General features: G+C 39.0%; 1 protein-coding gene across 2 annotated transcripts in view; it reads left to right on the top strand.

Annotated features, from left to right (window-relative positions):
* The first annotated feature begins 15,014 nt into the window (after positions 1-15,014).
* Positions 15,015-18,469, top strand: part of MEGF10 (multiple EGF-like-domains 10) — an 81,179-nt gene continuing 77,724 nt past the window's right edge. Inside the window, exons 1-2 of one of the 2 annotated variants that reach the window (XM_010566068.1) lie at positions 15,015-15,130; positions 17,953-18,054. In XM_010566068.1, coding sequence (XP_010564370.1) covers positions 15,015-15,130; positions 17,953-18,054 — 218 coding nt within the window. The remainder of the gene's footprint in view (positions 15,131-17,952; positions 18,055-18,469) is intronic. The other variant, XM_010566069.1, reaches the window with a different exon arrangement.

The raw sequence follows: 18,469 nt of genomic DNA, 5'->3' as shown, positions 1-18,469 counted from the left end.
AAGTGAAATCAGTGACTTTCAGAGTAACTGAGGTGAGGTGCATGAACACGGATCTCTGGTGCATTGTAGGATCTGTGAACACACATACACGTCTGTGTTGTCCAGCTATCCCAAACCTGCCTCCACCAAAGTCAGAAAAATTGGCCCCTTTTAATAGATTATTAAATTTTCTTTTAGAAAAAAGCTGAATTGCCAGCTCTGTAATGGACTCAGCTGAGAATGCACAGCAAAATTAATGCTTTTTATGCTTTAGGGTTGTTTCAGATTAAAGGCACTACACATTGCAAATACCAATATGCAGGTATGCCACAGGGCTTCATCACTGCAAGACAGAAGATGATACTGAATGGAAGTGAGTTTCACTAGTTTCAGGGAAGTTGTTTAAAATCTGAAAGCACAAAAAAGTGCTTTTTTTAATTACTGACTAAGAAGATCAGGTAAGTAGTTGTTGAAAAATCTCTCACAGCAGGAGAGATCCTTCCCTGCTTTAAGTATCCCCACTGCTGTCAGTAGATTTTTCCACCTCCGTAACCCATTTCAGAGAGCTGGGAGACTTAATCTCATCTCTGGAACAATATTGTTCCTCTGCAACTTTAATGGACTTTTAAGATATGTTCCATTCTTTCTTGCTGAACACTAGTTCATGCCAATTTGCATTATGTATGAATAACGACAGCCAGGATATGCATTCATAGTAAGTGAACCTCAAAGGATGCAGTGATTTGGGGCTCTGGTCTGCACCATTAAAACACAGAAGATTTTCTTCCTGTCTTTGCAGACTGTCAACCTTTCTGTGTGTACCACACCCTTTTACAAGTCGAAAATAGATTTTGGAAAATAGATTTTTGTTTTCTTTGGTTTGGTTTGCTAAAGTAGTGCTGAGATGCATGAAGGAAATGCTCTTTCTCATCTAGCAATGAGAGAAGATGTGAAAAAAGCCTGAGGTTGCTGTCTGTCGGTCTTCAGTATTAAGTTTTTTGGAATTACGTAGAAATCCATTGCAGTCGCTCCAAAAATGTCTAGTGGCATTCAGAAACATCTCTGGATGCTGCCTCCTAGGATGTACTTTAAGCGTCCTCTTCTTCTCCTGTGGGAGTCTCTCACTACAATTCAAAAAATTACCATGCTTTCTGTTGTATTCCCTCTCTCCAGGAAAATACCAAAGTTTTAGGACATTGAGGTTTTATCTTAGGCATATAGGTGTGTTTTTTCTTTGTTGCAGTTTACAAAAAGAATACCAATGGGAAAATTAAAGAATGAAAAAGCAGATAGACAAGAGGGCATTATTGGCCCCTTCAGAGGTGACCCAAAGCTGTTAAAAATTCTCTTAGTCATGGTATTGTGTGTGGTGATTCCTTTGTAAATGTCTAAGACCCAAAAGTCTGTATTTCAGGATTCTGATGCTATACCCACAGTAAGGACTGTAAGCACAATGTGCATGTCACTGCCACTGTGGCAAAATATCGAGCTGGAGGCATGTGTCCTAAGGGTAGGCTGAAAATGGAGACTAGCAGACCTAAATTTTGTTTTCAGCTCTGCTGTTGATTTTTTTTTTAATGAAATGAGAGAAAACATTTAGACAGGAGTCTAAATACTTTCCATCTATAGTGTGGTTATTAAAAGTAGCCTTAAGAACAAAAAGCCTTACAGTGTTAGAAAAAGTGTTGTAGGTCTTATAGGGAGTTAAGTTGATAAAAATACTGTACGTGAGATTATTACATAATATATACCTGAAAATAAGTGTGCTTAAGTAAGCGAATCCCATCTTTCGCTATATTAAAGAGGCTGAGGGAGATCAGGTATTTGCAAAAGGCTCATGAGAAGAAAGAGACCCCAGAGACAGAACGCCACATGGAAACTTGCTGGAACCTCTTGCAGCATGGAGCAGCCTTGGACTCCTGAGAGCACAACAAAGACCTTCAGATGGTGACAGAGAGCATCTGCCCTGGCTGATCTCACCCGCTGGGGGAGACTCTTTCCAAAAAATGGCCACTTGCTCTCCTGGAGGGAGGGAGTTGGGTGTCCCAGTCTGCCCTCCAGAGAGAAGAAACTATTCATGGATTAGTTCACCGGGCAGCTGATTGGTTGGGTCAGATGAAACGCCCGTTGCTTGCCCCAGGTCTTGGACGACAGCTTTGCTTTAGCTTTCAACACAAGGGCATCCTTCTGCCTTTCAAGAGCGGATGCAATGGATGTCAGTACAGTTTTGTTGCTCTTCTACACATTCCTACCTTTCTTCTAACTCTCTTGAGCAGTGCAGAAAATCGGTAAGAAAGGTCAGATAATCCCTTGCTCCTTACTGGATGAAATGGATGAAAAGAAGTAATTTTAAGCAATATGGCAGCTGGCCTGTCCATCTTCCTTGCTGACAATAGCAACATACATTTCTGTGCTCTTAGTAGAAAGCCTGTGTGAAACTGGAAAGTAGCAGTTAGTCAAGGGAGAGAGTGCCTGCAAGCTCAGAGTCATTATACTATGTCAGGACTGGTGGATGCTAAGAGCTTGGGGTTTAGAGCCAAAAGAAGATCAGCTGGTAGTAAAAACAATGTAATAGCAGTTATTGGCTAGCCCAAGCCTGGAGTTTTCACCAGATGTTGTGACAGTGAATCTGAGTCTTCAGTCATCAGAAGTAAGTCAGTTGTCAGCACCACCCCGTGTAAGGCCATGGACAGGAGGAAGGATGCTCTTCCTCCCTGTGTCCTTAGATGCCTTGGGGCAGCTCCTCCGATCTCTCTCTTTTACGTGGGCTTTGCTTTCCCCTACTCATTTGCATTGTCTGCTCCCAGGAAGCTGCAGTGGGGTTTGTTATCTGTGCATGGAACGTCCTGCTAAGCTGCCTGGAGCGTCCCTGCTGTGGCCAGCGAGGTGACCTGGCAGGTGCTGGCAGCGTTGAGCTGTTGGGCTGCTCTGGATTTCAGGGAGAACAAGCAGTTTTGTGGGTGAGTTCAGGTTTCATCCCAAATTTCCACGCAGATCAGAAGAGAGTGTCCATTCCATTTTCACTCTTTCCAGAAGCTCCCTCACACTGTGATCATCCAGTCCCTCTGCAAATGCTGTGCTGTTTTTTACTGTCCTCTCAGCTGTTTGCTTGCCTGCTAGCAAAATAAAGCAGCAGATACACTACTGAATGTGAACTTTCATCCTGTGCAGTTTCCAAACTCTGGATTGCTTATGTCTCTCATCCGTTAAAGAGAGACAACACATTCAGACATTCAGATGACCACTGCGTTTCCTTCTGAAAATAGTGAATGCTTTTAATTTCCCTTTAGAAAAACACCATGCACAATTCGCAATACTTCTTTTTATTTTTAATGAATAACTGAACCAAGGCCAACGTTCCTGTAGTTTTAGCTGAGCGGCAGCAGAAGTTGTAACAGAGATGCTTCTAATGCCAGTTGGGCTATACGTTATAAGTCTACTTACAAAGTTTGCCTTTTTTCTGGCACAGTCTCTGACACATACACTCCAGTCAATCACAGTAAAGTGCCTAATAACAGATGTGGCAATTAAGCTGAAGAATTCTGTCTCTCTCTTTTAATTTTTATTACACAGAATAACAAAGTACCTCATTAAACCCACCATCACAGAGATTTTTTTTAATTTGGCATACAAATGTCTGCAAAAATTAGATCTCTGAATAGGGTGCCTCGTTACTAAAGGTGCTTTGTCAGACAATGCTATGAATAGACCATTTTTGTAATGACAGATATGTGCTCGTGCTACTGTTGTCCTTTTACAACCCATACTGCAAAGAGGTGCAGGTTTAAAGAAAGCAACATATGTCCTGAAGGATAACATTTTGAGGGATTTAGGGCCTTGTGGTCAAGTTAATAAAAATGTGGTCTTGATTCTTCTGGGTTCAAATTACACAGCCTTCAGCTGGAATTAGCAGCAGATATTTAGGAAGGTTTCAGATAACCAGTAACCAAAGTAAATTAACATATTTTAATATGAGAAATTATCTTGGAAAAATATATTAATTGCAACCTAAAAAATCTCCTTTTGATTGTTAGAGCTTCTAAGGCATTTGCCTTCATTAGTTTCTTTTAATGATGTACCAGGCACTCTTTGTAAAGGAGAATCTGATTCATCATTAAAAGAAATGAATTTAAGAATTTAATGATTTTAGTTGTCTTAGAAATTATGGTAAGAGAAAACTGAAACTGATATAAACTAGTACTGGAAACTTTGATACAAAATTACTCTTTTAGTATCAAGGTGGTTTTATGCATAAAATACAAAGTTGTTTACTCTGCCACTGTTAGAAAGAACATGGTTTTTTAACTGCCCATCAGGAGTGTTGGGAGCAGTTTTATTTCTCAGAGGTATTATTTATTCACCAAAGCACAGCATCTTGTCTTACAGCTTCAACTGTTTATCTAGGAGTATACTGCATCTGTCTGTGTCTGTGTACATTTACCTGCATGTATATATATGCACCAGCATGCATGTGTCTGTGTGTGCATAGACACACACACAAACTCATGAAAGAGTGAAAATGTGCAGACACCACTGGCACTTGGCAAGCTGAATTTCTCCCTAGGAATATTTTTTTTTCTCTGCTGACAGATAGGGAAGCTAAGTACTAAAAAAACCTGCAAAAATGATTTTAAGTTTGTAATATTTTTAAAAAAGAATGTAATGTTGAGTTTGTCTTAAATGTTCAGCTATTCCTTAACCTGTTGTTCATATTATGTCTATAGGTATTACAGAGCACAGATGGGATAATGAGACCAAATTGTCACCCTGTAATGTCAAGGAGCAGTGCAAATCAAACAAACTAGCAAGTAAAGGTCAAGGAGAAGGCTCATGGATATAAGCATTGTTTCCATAACTGCATATGCTTACAAGCATTATGAAAGGCATAGTTAGAATAAAACATAAGTCTTGCCCCAGTTCTCCTGGGGCAGTAGCAATGATATACAGCTACCACCAGTATAAATGGACACAGTATGATCACTTGGTGGCATCTCGTTAGGGCCTTCTGCAGTAGTAAATTAACTGTGGTGGAGAAAGGCAGGGAGACAGGTGTGAAATGAAATGAGTAGGTGGGAAAATGGGTCTGGTCTTGCACATGTTGGTCTATAGAGCTCCTTCCATTTATTCCAGCTAGTAGCAGCTCTGAAAGATGCACTGAAAGTATCTCCCAATGTTGTTGAGCCAGTTTACTGTGAAAATCACAGTCTTACATGTTGCTCACTCTACAGGATGGCCTGATCAGGTTATGTTGTAGTGTCACTGAAAGCTGTTTGGGGCAGAATTCCCTTTGACTTTAATGGAAATAGGATTTGTCCCTTTAATTGTGGTTCTGTTAAAAACCTAAAATTAAACAGTCTCTTTTGGTTTTGCATTATGGTCTTCCATTTTCCCCTTTGAGGAAAGAATGCAGGAGTACTACATCCATTGTAACCTTTGCAAATGCCAAAAGGTGGAAGAAGTGAATGAATTAAGTGTCAGAGGAAACACTTCTGGGTTCCCAGTTCTTCTACCAGAATGTTTTGGATTTACTTTGTGGGGTGAGGGTGGGGAGTGTGGGAGGCTTGTGCGATGAATCATAGATGCTTTGAACTTGACTGCTGGAGGTGAAAAAGAAAAGCTGGTAAGTAATGCATTGAAATGTTCAGAAGCTGTTAAAATGAGGTGGCATCAGAGTTAATTAACTTTTTTTAAAAAAAAAGCAGATAATTTGAAAATTGAAGTCTATAACTGAGTACTGTGAATGAGGATTTACAGGAGTGAAATGCTTAGTCTAAATCATGAAAACAGGAGCTAACTGGAGTGACAACTTTATTTTCTGTAGAGCGTTACATGCAAAATGGCATTTCCTGGTATGATTTACAAAGGTAAGTGTACTGAAGCAGTATTACCAACAAATTTGTTCACAAATTGTAACAAATGGTTAGCATCTAGAAGATATAAACAAATGAGGGTGTTCATATGTCTGATTTTCATAATGAAAGGGTCCAGTGAAAGGCTGTGACAAGTGTGGGGAGCTGCAGACTGAAGAATTTTGCCAGAGATAACAGAGGCTGTGTCTGGGAAAGGGAAGAATCTAATGTATGATGGAAATGTATGTGGAAAAAGAGAACATGCATGTAATGGGGAAAGGAAAGAAACAGAGGCAGTCTTTGAAGAGGGCTGAAACAAGAAAGCAGAAGACTTTTAAAGGAAGGGGGGCATATTTGAAATGGATCCTAAATTGCAGAGGAAGCTAAAGGAATAGTCCGAGTCCTGTGATTGTATTCCTTTATACCCTGGCAAAAAACTGGAAGTGACACACTGTCTGGAAGGCTGGTACTTGAGATAATAGGAAAAGAGGGGTCACAAAACTACAGTCGAGGGAGGGTAAAACCATGAATGAGAATTTCCGCAGCAGTGGAATCAGGGCATTGGTGTATTTAGGAAACCACAGGATTGTCCCAGGCAACTTGTCAGTAACCACAAAGTTTTCACAGTTGCATCCATGAATACAATATCCTTTCTTATGATTCCCATTAGAAAAAAATGAAATATCAGATGTCTGGTGATGCTGTCTGCTCAAGTGACTATGTTAAAAATTCGATACAGATTTCTTACCACATTATTCTGTAATAAACAGAGCTTTCATACATGTCACTAACATTTAACTTGAAACTTTTCCTTAAACACATTCATCCAGCCATTTTTACTCTTAGCCTTGTAGCTTTCACCTGTACTATTAAAACAGCCCTAGCATGAATATACAGGCTGATAGTTCAGTAAGGAACACATTATTTGACTGAAAAAAGGAAAGGGGAAGAGAAGGGAAAGGAAGTCTGTCTGTGTGGATATGACTTTTGTATCCAGCCCTATACCGTGCAGCCTCTCTTAAAATATGTGTTATTTGCTTTCACTACTGTTAACTGTCAACATCCACCCAGGGAAAGATGCCCAGGGCTGATAGGTACCATCTGTGTACAGACTGAAAGCTGCTGATCCCTGCGTCAGTAACCTCGTCAACATCACCAGCCACCCCCTGGCTTCCTCGTGTCTCTGCATCCCACCACTGTTTTCTTCCAAAACTTGGCCTGTGGCTTCCCTGGGGGCAGCTGGCCAGCCCTGGGGTAATCTGCAGCTGTGGAGAGGGGCTGGAAGCAGAGGAGGAAAACCTTGAAGGTCTGGCTGGAGGGTGCAGGCAACAAACAGCTGCAATAGCTTGCCCAGAAAAGGGCAGTAAGCTGGGAAACGGCAACCTCTGAAGATCTCGATTAAGAGAAAGAGGTGGTGGTTGAGGGTGGCCTTTCTAAAACCAGGCTTCTGTGTGCCCTTCCCTGTGTGTGGAAGGGGGAGCTACTCTTGGTCCCAATTGTCCCCTGTTGAGAAGCTGCACCTTGCCATTACGCAAAAATAGGACCCTGAGACAGTGCTACCATCAACAGTACAGACACACTCTGTGAAGACTTTCGGTGGTCTGTGTTTACAAAATTGGTTTATTATAAATTCTTTTTAAAACAACTTCCTTTTCTCTGTCGTTCCTCATCTCACATATAGCTTCTCTGTTCATCGCTTACTCTTGTTTCATTATTTGGCTTGGGATGAAAGAGCATTAAGCATCTTGAGGAATTTTCCCCCTTTTTTTTTTTTGGTACGAGAGCCTGAGAAAGCAATAAATTATTGCCCACTAGTACCCAGACTAGAAATAGATAACACGTATACTTACCTGGCATAGTTTTATATGGTTCACTTGAAGTGTCTTGTGTAAAAGAAGTATATCGGGGTTTATGTTCTAGTTGCTATTTCATCTTCTGAAAGTGTGCCTTTCAGATACTTTGGTTTATGTTATACTTCAGATACATAAAGACAATTTTCACTGTCTTTACTTGGTAACTCTTCATCTGGGTGGAAAATAACCGGACAGCACATTTAGCCAAACGATTTTTTGTTAACAGTTCATCTTGTGGGCTTCCTGTGTGAATAATCTTTACACATACAGTACTATGTGCTGTAGGTAACCTTAGTAATCACAGGTTTACATGTTCAAGATGTGTAATTGTTATCTGCCTGAAAAAGAAAATAATCTTTTAATGTGAACAGTGTTCTGATTTAGTGGACAATGACGGCTACAGTGAAGTGACCCCATCCTTGTCATGTTAGGCAGGCTGTCTCTGAGGAAAAATAATGAGACGATCTGCAAAGGATCTGGCATGCTGGTATTTATCTTTACCATCCCTCCTTGCCTCATGCAAACTTGACTTCCACTGAACTTTCTGTTCCTCTCCTTTTAATACTGATTTGAGGGAGAAGACGACTGATAAATGGATATATCATCCCTGCCAGCTTAGTGGCTATGGAAACTCTCACTGTATGGTGAGAGTGTTGCATGGCAGTAAGTGAAGTTGGTGGACCAAAAAGAGTCTTACTTTTTCAAGAGGCCAGAAGATCCTAGGGAAACTCTCATCTGATCTTTTACAGTAAGAACAAATCTTGTAAAGATACTGCTGAGTGACTTGCCTGGAAATACAAAGTCCTCAAGGACACAGTTTATGCTGGTGATGGAATAGCACTGTGCTTTTGGGTCTGTACTGCAGTGTGATGCTGGGGCATGCAGTGCTATGGAGGGGCCAGCCATCTGGCACTGTGCCATGGCACTGGGTGGCATTGCTAGTATAAGGCTAGAAGTTTGCTGAGAGTTAAAGACTTCTGTTTTCTCTAATGTTCGTAATAAACTTACTTCATTCTGGAAATGGAACTGTCCTTATAATTGCAGTCCAAGAGATTGTTTGACCGTTATAAAACAATGTGCAGTGTGACAGCTCCCAGTCTCTCCAGGCTTCCACCTGAAAGTTTCTGGGTTTAAGTAGAAGGTGCCTACTCCAAAATACAGTTTAACAGGTGCTTTCTGTTATTTAAGATCAGATCATGTATTCCTGCATTTATATTTTGAAGGAATGGTACAGATATGCAGCCTGTGAATTGATAACATTACTTAAAGGATCGTGATGCCATAGATTTCAAAACAGGTATTTCCATGACTTACGGGCAAATAAAGCTTGGTTTCCTCCAGACTTGTGGGTTATTAGTGGATTCTCTGGAAACTGATAATTCAAGACTTCCTCACTTCTGTTAACTCCAGTTTAAATGACCAATGGATTTAGAAGTTATTGGGCATGAGACCAGAACACACACACAAACACTGTGATTACATAAACCTCATTTTCCTAGAAATCTCTGATAGTTAAAGAGAGACAGAAAAATAAAAATGATCTAATATATTAACTGAGGAAAAATGGCAATTCATTAATGATTTCTTTTTCTTAATAACATGGCACTTGAAAAAACACCAGTGCTATGTCTGTCCCCAGAAAGGAGACTTGTTCCAGCACACTCAGCCTCTGATTTGGTTATTCTTCAGGTACCAGACTAAATTAATTATTTTTCCATTTCATGCACTTTGCCTTAAACACCTCTGGACTCTTCAAATGTATCAGTTTGTTTCACTTTGAATCTTAGATACTAATTCAAATTTGAGATTTTGTCTGTGGTGTAACTGTTTTTGAGTGACGTAGGGGTGCTCACTTTTTCATGTAAGATCTGCTAGCGTGTGAGGAGGAATGCAGCTGCCTTGGCTTGTAGGCCTAAATTTGTCTTAATTGGCATAAATGGCTGGGCTGCCAACCCCAGAGGGACCTTGGAAGTGAAAAAGCTTGCAGAAGAATAAACTTGTAAAGAGGAAAACTGGAGGGGCTGTTACTTTTGTGTGCTAGGGTATGAAATAAAGAAATTAATACTGCATTTTGAGGGAGGGCTTAGTGATTGAGTTAGTACGGTTTATGGCTAGTCATATATTTTGCAAATTCATCTGGCGGAGTCAGTCTGTCTGTGAGTGCATGGCTAAGGCAATACCTGTCAGTTAGCACATGTTCAAATGAGAAGTGAGGTTTAAAAGTAAAGAAGCATGAGCTAAGAGGGTCAGATTTGATTAAGCTGCATCAAGAAGGGCTCTTCTTATCTCTGATCATGGGGGGTGTGAAAAGGTCATTCGGTTTAGGGCACTACTGCGTTATCATTTAGCAAACTGTCATATTAGCTGTCCAGATCCCACACATTTTGTGTCAAGCAGAGTCTCAGCCTTGCCAGATGGGTTGCATGTCGGTCCCTTCTGAGCTCTGCTAACTGGTGATGTTGCCTTTGGAATGACATATTTGGAGGATTAGAGAAAAGACCAGTCATTTTATTTACATTTGCTGTGATTATACTTCTTCAGCCAGTCTAGGGTCTGTGTGGTAATGCTCCTATTCAGATTAATTCGTATTTGGTTTATGAGTGAAGTTTCACGTGACACAGCATCAAACTGATTTACTGATTTCCAAAGGAAAAACGCCTTCTGCTCTTCACCAATTTGTTCTCTAATGTAATCAATAAAAGCAATCAGTTTTTTTTTCACAGAAGTTAACATGGGACTAATCATTATTGACAAGATTAGGTCAGGTTCAAATTTTGCTTTGCCTGACATTGGTAGTGTAAGAGATTATTTTATAAACAAATTGTGCCCCTGGCAGAGGAGCTGAACCTCAGGAGTGAGGAGAGTATAATGTTATAAAAAATGCTACGTAGGAAGTGAAGGACCAAACAATTCTCCATCGGCAAATCTTTAGCAAAAGTCTTTATCTTGTCTGAAGCTGTGATTTCCAGTCACAGGTAGCAGTCACCAAGTCTCTTATGGGGTGCTGGCTTTGTCATGCTCTGGAGAATGTGAAGGCAGAGGCACCAGCAAGTGACTCTATAGTAATGACTGTGTGTTTTACTGTTCGGGCTGAAAGTTTAACTATGATGGACAGAATGAAGATTTTTTTTAAATGGCATTTGCTGTACATGCAGGTTAATGCAATGTAAGTGTAATTACAAACAGCCCATGGGATTACAGCCCAGAGAACAGTTCAACATACCTGTGCCGTATCACTGCAGAAAGGCAGAAGTGAGTGTTGTAAAACCTTAGAGATACCATAACAGAGTACGAAAAGCTCCTACTATTCTAAAGTTTGTCTTCTAACTAAATGGCATGTTCCTGCTTCATTTTTTATGTTGCAGTAGTAAAAATGCTTTTGCAACAGTAATGAGAAGGCTACATCAGCAGTTCTCTTGGTCTTGGGTCCATTATGTCATGTTAGCAACTGTATCATACTATTCTCTGTTGCTCATGCAGTTCTAATCCTGCTTAATTCATCGGCAGCACTTGATTTTGCTGACCAAAAATGCTTGTTCACAGCCTTGAGCAACCTTCACTTCTTTTATGTTTGGAATTGTGTTACCTTCCCCTGCTCCCCCCCGTTCCATTCTTATTTATTTATCTCTTGTTATGACAAATCTGAGGGGGAGCTGTGTGCCCTGAGTTTTGCTTGGGGGTCTGCTCTGGGTGGGTGGAGAGATTAATCTGTAATCATGTCTCAACTTTCACTACATAGAGGAGAAGCATTTGTTTGTCTTTTTTAGTTACCTATTTCTTTCTCTGAATTTTAGTGCGAACTCTATAGGAAAAAAAAAAAAACCAAACCAAAGCAAAACGTGTGCAAAACTGTCAGCACAGTTGGTAGTGGCAAAGAAAGTGCCTACAAATCTCAGATGATGGGTAGTAATGGTTAACTGTCTGTGTTTATATAGTGCACATACAGGCTTTTTCATCTGCTTACTAGTAAGATGAATGTAGTTTGTGTAGTTGCTCACATTAAAATGTATTTTAGGGGAGTACCTGTAATTTATGGGAGTATATTTTTGGGATACCTGTACACCTGTTACACCATTTTAAAATGAGCTTGTTAGTGATGGTAATATACCTTGGGATGATCAGGTTAATTTTTTAATATGACTATTATTGATGACTATTAATATCTGACTTGGATATAATAAATGTATAATGAGCTAAATTTCCCTAATTAGATTACAGAAACTTAGGGGAGTAGTCTATGGTAGCTTCATGCAGCTGCATTGCTTTCTTGTTAACATTTTTAAACCATGGGCTTGTATTAAAGTCCGGGGAAACAGAGAAGTCTCTGAGCTAAACAGACCTCATTTTGCACAGCACCTGCCTTAAAGATCCTGCCCAAATGACAGTAAAGATGCAGCTTTGTCAACTAAAGTTTTTGCCTTTAATAGTATAAAAAAATGCTAAGGAGCAATAAGATTTTAGTGTTCTGTTGAAACATACATGTTCTGTTGTGTACTTGAGCGGAAGTAAGACCTAGCAGTAAAGTGCCATGCACAAGGTTAATTTTGTTGTGTGGCGTCAGGTTGTGAAGTCAGAGACTTCAGCTGCACTGAGAGAGTCATACCTGCTGGTTAACAATCCAAATGATTGGAAAATGTATTTTGCTAACTCCCATATTAAGCTTGAAAAATGTCTTCTTCCCCGCCTCCCTCCATATGCAAACATGTTGCTGGGTATTGGAGAGCATTTTGGGAACAACCATTTGCCTCTCTGAAGATCTTTTTCATGGAGGTCAGTGGTGCTACTCGCAGTAGAAAGCTGAATGCCTGGTAGCAAAATTCCTGTTTATAACTCAGGAATGTAAATTATACAATGTGCTGTAGGAGGTCAGAGGAGCTTTCTGCTTTCTGTTTTAGCATGAGTTATTTACTCTCTCATACATCTACTAATGGCTAATTTGCATAGAGAAGGTGTTCTCCAACATGAGCATTTTCAGTACTTAAAGCACAGGTACTATGTATATGTAGATAGTTAAGATACTGATGTATTATTGGGTGAGATAATTTAAGTAATGTATAATAAGAAAAGTGAATGTCTGAACAGGGTATCTCAGTGCAAACTGTAGACAGCAAGAGTTAAATGAGTCATCTACATTTTTTATTGCTAATATAAACACTTTAGCAATGCTAATCAGTTGTACTGATTTTCTGTTTTGATTTTCCTTAATAATTAAGCAAAAGATCTGGAATGCAATCAAGTTTTACACTAGGGGGTTTATGCAAATGATTTTTTTTGTTTTGTTTTTAATTTTAAATTTTGTTAAATGTATCCAAAAGGAAAGTTACTGAAGTGGAGCATAAAAGAAAAAAGGAAATAAAGTTTACAGTCTGCAAAATCGCAGTGACTATTTTCAATGAAGGAAATCACAACTTTGTTGAAATTATTAGCTGAAAATACAGCTGCTTTTACTGCTTTTTAAACAACTGCACATTGACTACTTTGCTATGCAATGTGCATGCAGAGAAACAGTTACAGACCATGAAATATCTTTCAGCAGTCCTGATTTTTCAAGAGGGATTTAGCAAAATGGGATCATCTCTGTATCCTCAGATAGTTTAAATATAATAGTTTCTTTTTGTGAGCTTTTTTTATGTTGACTTCTGAAGAAGGTATTGTAAAGTAAGACTATTTCATTTCTTTTTTTTTTTTATGGCACAAAGTGGACTTTTTTCTCTTAAAATAAAGTTATTGGTGTGGTTTGCTTTATTTTGTTCCATAACATTTAAAATAAGAGATTTCTGTTTCTGAATAATTTACTTTGTTAAAAGTATTTGTATTATTTCAAAACAAACATATTTATCAGTAATTATTTTCTTATTATACTACAGATTAGACTCAATGATTTTTTTTTTTTTTGTGGTGATCTCTGTAGCCATATAGTGTTAAATTTTGTGTGAAAATGAGGATATAAGGTCAAATGTTGACTGAAAGGGAAATATAGTAGCTTAAATCATTACAAGTTACCTATTACCAGCATTCATTCTGGCATTTGTGGATTAATGGCAGGTTGGATTAAGTGTTTTGGTATGAAAATTAAGATCATTTGCTTGAAAACAAAGAAAGACTAGTCAAAGTGTTAGGATAATCTTTTAGATTTTTATGTTATTACAATAACTTTTTCTAAGAGCAGAATGTTTATTCTATTTGGGAATTGTACAGCTGGCAGAGGAGGGGGTATTTTTGCAAACTATATTGGGAATTTAACTTTAAAGAGCACTAACAATGCAGGATAACATATGAGGCTGTCTGTTAACAATGTAAAACAAAGTCATTTAAACCCTCCCCCTGATTAATTAATTTGTTTTGCATGAGAATTATAGGTTAGTTAGTAAAAGCACCATGCCATTTTTTTGCAAGTCCTGAGCTTGAATTGCACCTTCCAGTAGTGTTGTTTGAAGAAGAACTGATGTCTTGAAGAACTGATAAGGACTATTCATGCACATATATAATTTCGCTTTTATATTTGCATTAAAAAATAAACACCACCACCCCCTGAGTCCTGCAGAACATCTTTATATTGCTTTTTGTTCCTCTGACTTGCATCTCTCCACATGATGCTGTTGCCTGGGCCCTGTAGGAAGGCAGTTTACGGAGGTGCCCAGGTCGAGGCAGCGCCTGGGTGTTAGGGTGCAGCCTTTCCCAAGCAGACGCTGGGCATCGCCCCCCTTGCTGGCCTGGGCCCTGGGTCCTCAGGCATCCTTTGGGAGGCCACGTAATGAAGTCAGTGTGTAATTTGGGGGAGGAGTGTTTTACAAAAGGTGCTGCTTGAGGTGGGGCAGCATCTGGGGTTTTTAAAAGAGGTCAGGGTAGGCTGCAGGAATTGGGGGTGCTCTTGGTAATGAATGGGGTAGCACAAACCCTTCCTGTGAGTAAAAGTGATGTGCAGGATTTCTGACGGTGTGTCATCAGCCGAACCTTTCTACTCTTGCGGTCTTGAGCAAATGCCAGCCTTTCTTTTAAATTGCAGCTCTGTTGTTTGCTGTGGACAAACCATCACTAAAGAGACTGAGCCTGGCTGCCTGCAATTTGATGGAACAGTGGGACCTCTAAAATGTAGTTTGTTCAGCAACTGATGCCCTGCCACTCATGTGAAACTACTCCATTTGGGTTATTCTTCCAAAATGGGTGTGATATTGCTGCTGCTAGGCAAGCAGTGTGTGTTTCTTGAAGTACCTGTTGCTTTATATTATATATATTGATTGTATATGGGTCAATAGTTTTAGCTCCTTTGTCCTTTCTGTAATACTGTTAATGTATTGTAAATATTTTTTCTCACAGCCGCCTTTTTGGAAAGATGGCTCTTCATTTGAACTCATTTTTTGGCTTCCCTGTCATACTCTTGTACCATTGGATGGGGACAACTTTATCTTTGAATCTGGAAGATCCCAATGTGTGTAGCCACTGGGAAAGGTAATATTTTCTTCTGGAAAATACATGACATGAATTCCAATTGTAATAATTTTGTTTTGTTTTACTTGGCACATTTAAAATTATTTAAAGATTTTAGTTGAGTCGTGAACTGGGAAAATATTTTGCATTACTGCGTGGCCAAGGTAAGTTGGATAAGTAAAAGGCTATTTCACACTGGGCTGAAATGCAGTCATCTTTGCAGTAGGGGTTAGGATGCAAAAAACAGTACTGTGGCACCAGCAATATTACACAACCATCTGGGTACAAGAAGTGAATAAAAATAGCTTTTTTTCAATTTAAGTGAAAAGAAGCTTTTACCTAAGCAAAATACAATTAACCATATTGGAGTCTGGCCAAACTTTATTATGCTGATTCTTTCCTATTCAACATTCACAGAAACTGAAAAAAGATTTGTTGTTAATTTTTTCTATGAGGTTCAGAAATTTATAAGATACAGAAAGAAATTAATCAATTTAGTTGGTTTGTTTGTTCACCCAGTTTCACGTTAATTACAAGGAGAATGCCACAATGGGTAGGAGAGGTTGAGCCACAAGCATTTGCTGTACTTTTCCTGTATAAAGGTTACAGTAGTGAAACCAAGCCTTATGGTATTATTATTATTATTATGATGCCCATGGGTGATCAGGTAGTCCCTGAGACAGTCTAACTGTTCACTTGAGGACATCAGTATTTCCTGCATTTAAGGTAAACTGCATTTTATGTTTAATCACTGGGACTGCTGCTAAGCCACTGTACACTTATTTGCAATTGTAATGGCTGAATCTTTAAGAGAAAATTGAAACTTTTATTCACTTTTTTATAAAGTCTCTCTCTCTCAAAAAAAAATCATCACCTAAGGACCTTCCCCAGGAATTTATCTGAGCTTCATGTGAAGCATTTGGAGTCTCTGCCCCTACCATTGTGTACAATTTGGCTTATACAACAATGTGTATATGAAGTAGTTACCATACTAAGTACCTATTTACAGTATTCAGGCACGTGTTTATGATGTTACTGGATAATGCCCTATACTGTGTATGCTTTGTTTACTGTTTTTATAGATAAAAGTAGTTTTGGGGGAAGCTATAATGTAGCAAAAGCAAAATGGGGGAAAAACCCCAAATATAACTATTTACATTGCATAAGGTATTTTAAAACAAACTAATCAAAGGTTGCAGAAAGAAAAATATATCTAGCAAGCATGCCCATTCTGTTGCATGAACTTTTTTCCTTCTTCTGCTGAGTCTCAGAAATGGGGAGCAACTCCAAGTAAACTTAACGAAACATTCACACTGTTGCTCAGAGCCAGGCAACAAAGGTACATTAAGTGTGAATGAGTAAAACCCTAGATACAAGCTCTTTACTGCTGCTGTCACTAGCAGTGCTATATGCTTTAATTAAATCTACCCAGCCAGTAATAAAATGGTCTTTACAAATGAACCCTGATCACAGCAAGAAGGCGTAGAGCATGCCCTGCCTCAAACAAAGAGCACAGAGCCTCAGGCAAGCATCGGCACCCCACCAGCATTTTTGTTGGACTAGGTCAGAGAGCTGGATGGATGAAGGTTGCTTGTCTTCATATGGACATAGGAAAAACAGGGAGTAAGTTCTGGGCAGTTAGAATAAGTGGGTCTGGATGTGTTTTCCCTCAGCGTAGGTGACGACAGTAGGAAGAGGAGATTGTGACTGTTACCCTGCAATAGGTGCTGAGAGGTCAAAGGGGATGTGAGTGAAAGTGAGTGAAAGCTGGACGGGCTACGTACTTAGTATTTTGGCTGGTCCTGGGAATTAGTCCTACTGCAAGAACTTGCCATGCATTCTCATATTTTCTAACCCCCTTGCGCAATCAACGACTGACTGACTGCCAGCACAAACAGCCTGCTGAAGAGTTTTCTAGGATGGTTCAATATCTTTCCCTTCTGCAACAGGGCTCTGTTACTCTTGCCCCACTGACAGCTCTGGAGGCTCTGGACTTCAGAGCGTAGATTTATTTCTAGGATACTGTGCTTATAATTTGGCAGAAAATAATTATAGGACTTCAGCACAGTATTTCTGAAAAAAAAAAAAAAAAAGGTTCTCTGTTAAAAATTAGCCAGTAAACAAAACAGGTTATGGACTTTAATATTTTATAATTTTTTATGGCTGAATAAACTGTTTGATGGCATAACTGTTATATAATTTTTCAGTAATTATTACATAAGTGTATTTCTGTGCTAACACCCACTTAGTATCCAAATACATTGCAGACCTTTCCACTACCAAAAAAGATGTTTTCCTGTGGATACAGCTACAGTTTTTAACAGAAATTTCTCATAAAATCCAGTGAGATTTTTCTGTTTTGTATGGTAACAGAAGAAACCTTGTTTTCTGGCGCTTAGCTAGTTTTCCAGCTATCTAGTGATGTTAGTAAAAGTTATGGCCACAGGAGAACACGTAGTACACATTACTTCAACTTGCTGCTCATTTGAGACACAGGTGTTTTGTTTTTTCTAAATTTAGGGTTACATTACTTTTCTTTATATGTCTAGTCGTACTATTTCATCAAATGTATTACACAGTAGAGACTTGATGGCTCTCTGCGTATATATTTTTCTTTGCTTGGTGGAAGAAAAACCTTTCAATTGATATCTTCTGTTTTATAAAGTTAGCTGATTCATGTTTTACTTAAACTTGAACTTTCTGTGAGTTTTTGTTGCACATGAATATTTTGTTATATTTATTCCTTTCTATACCAGGACTCTGTAAAAGACTTACTTAAATCAGACTGTACTATAAAAGACTTGCTCAATAATCTGTGTGCTTTCTCTCTCTCTCTCTCCCAGTTATTCAGTTACAGTGCAAGAGTCATATCCACATCCTTTTGATCAAATTTACTACACCAGTTGTACTGACATCCTAAACTGGTTTAAGTGCACACGACACAGGTGATGTATAATTGTTAATATTGTCAGACTGCTGATATTGTAGATTTGTGAAGATTTTGTGTCTGTCAAAATCAAGCATGATAAGTAGGTTATTGTAGCTATAGTGACTTCTGTGTCTAACTGCTATGGTCTGTGTCAACTGGAAAATGCTTGTCCAAGCAATGCCACATATGTTTTATTAGTAGGTCAGGGTGTATCATCCCATGAAGTGCTAACAGAAAATGAACAGGTTGGGAAAAAGCATGCAATGTACAAAATTGTATTCCTCAGACTCTGTGAGGTGTATTTCTTCAGAAATGTCGTGACAGACCCCTTGCTACTTGCAACCTTATGTTCTGGGGAAAGTGTATGCTACTTGAAAGGAAAAAAAAAAAGATTTGTTAAATGAAACTCCTTGTGCTTGCAGAAAATAAGC

Source organism: Haliaeetus leucocephalus, unplaced genomic scaffold (assembly GCF_000737465.1).
Source record: "Haliaeetus leucocephalus isolate CR32 unplaced genomic scaffold, Haliaeetus_leucocephalus-4.0 Scaffold203, whole genome shotgun sequence".
NCBI lineage: Eukaryota > Metazoa > Chordata > Aves > Accipitriformes > Accipitridae > Haliaeetus > Haliaeetus leucocephalus.
This window is presented reverse-complemented; position numbering and strand designations above follow the sequence as displayed.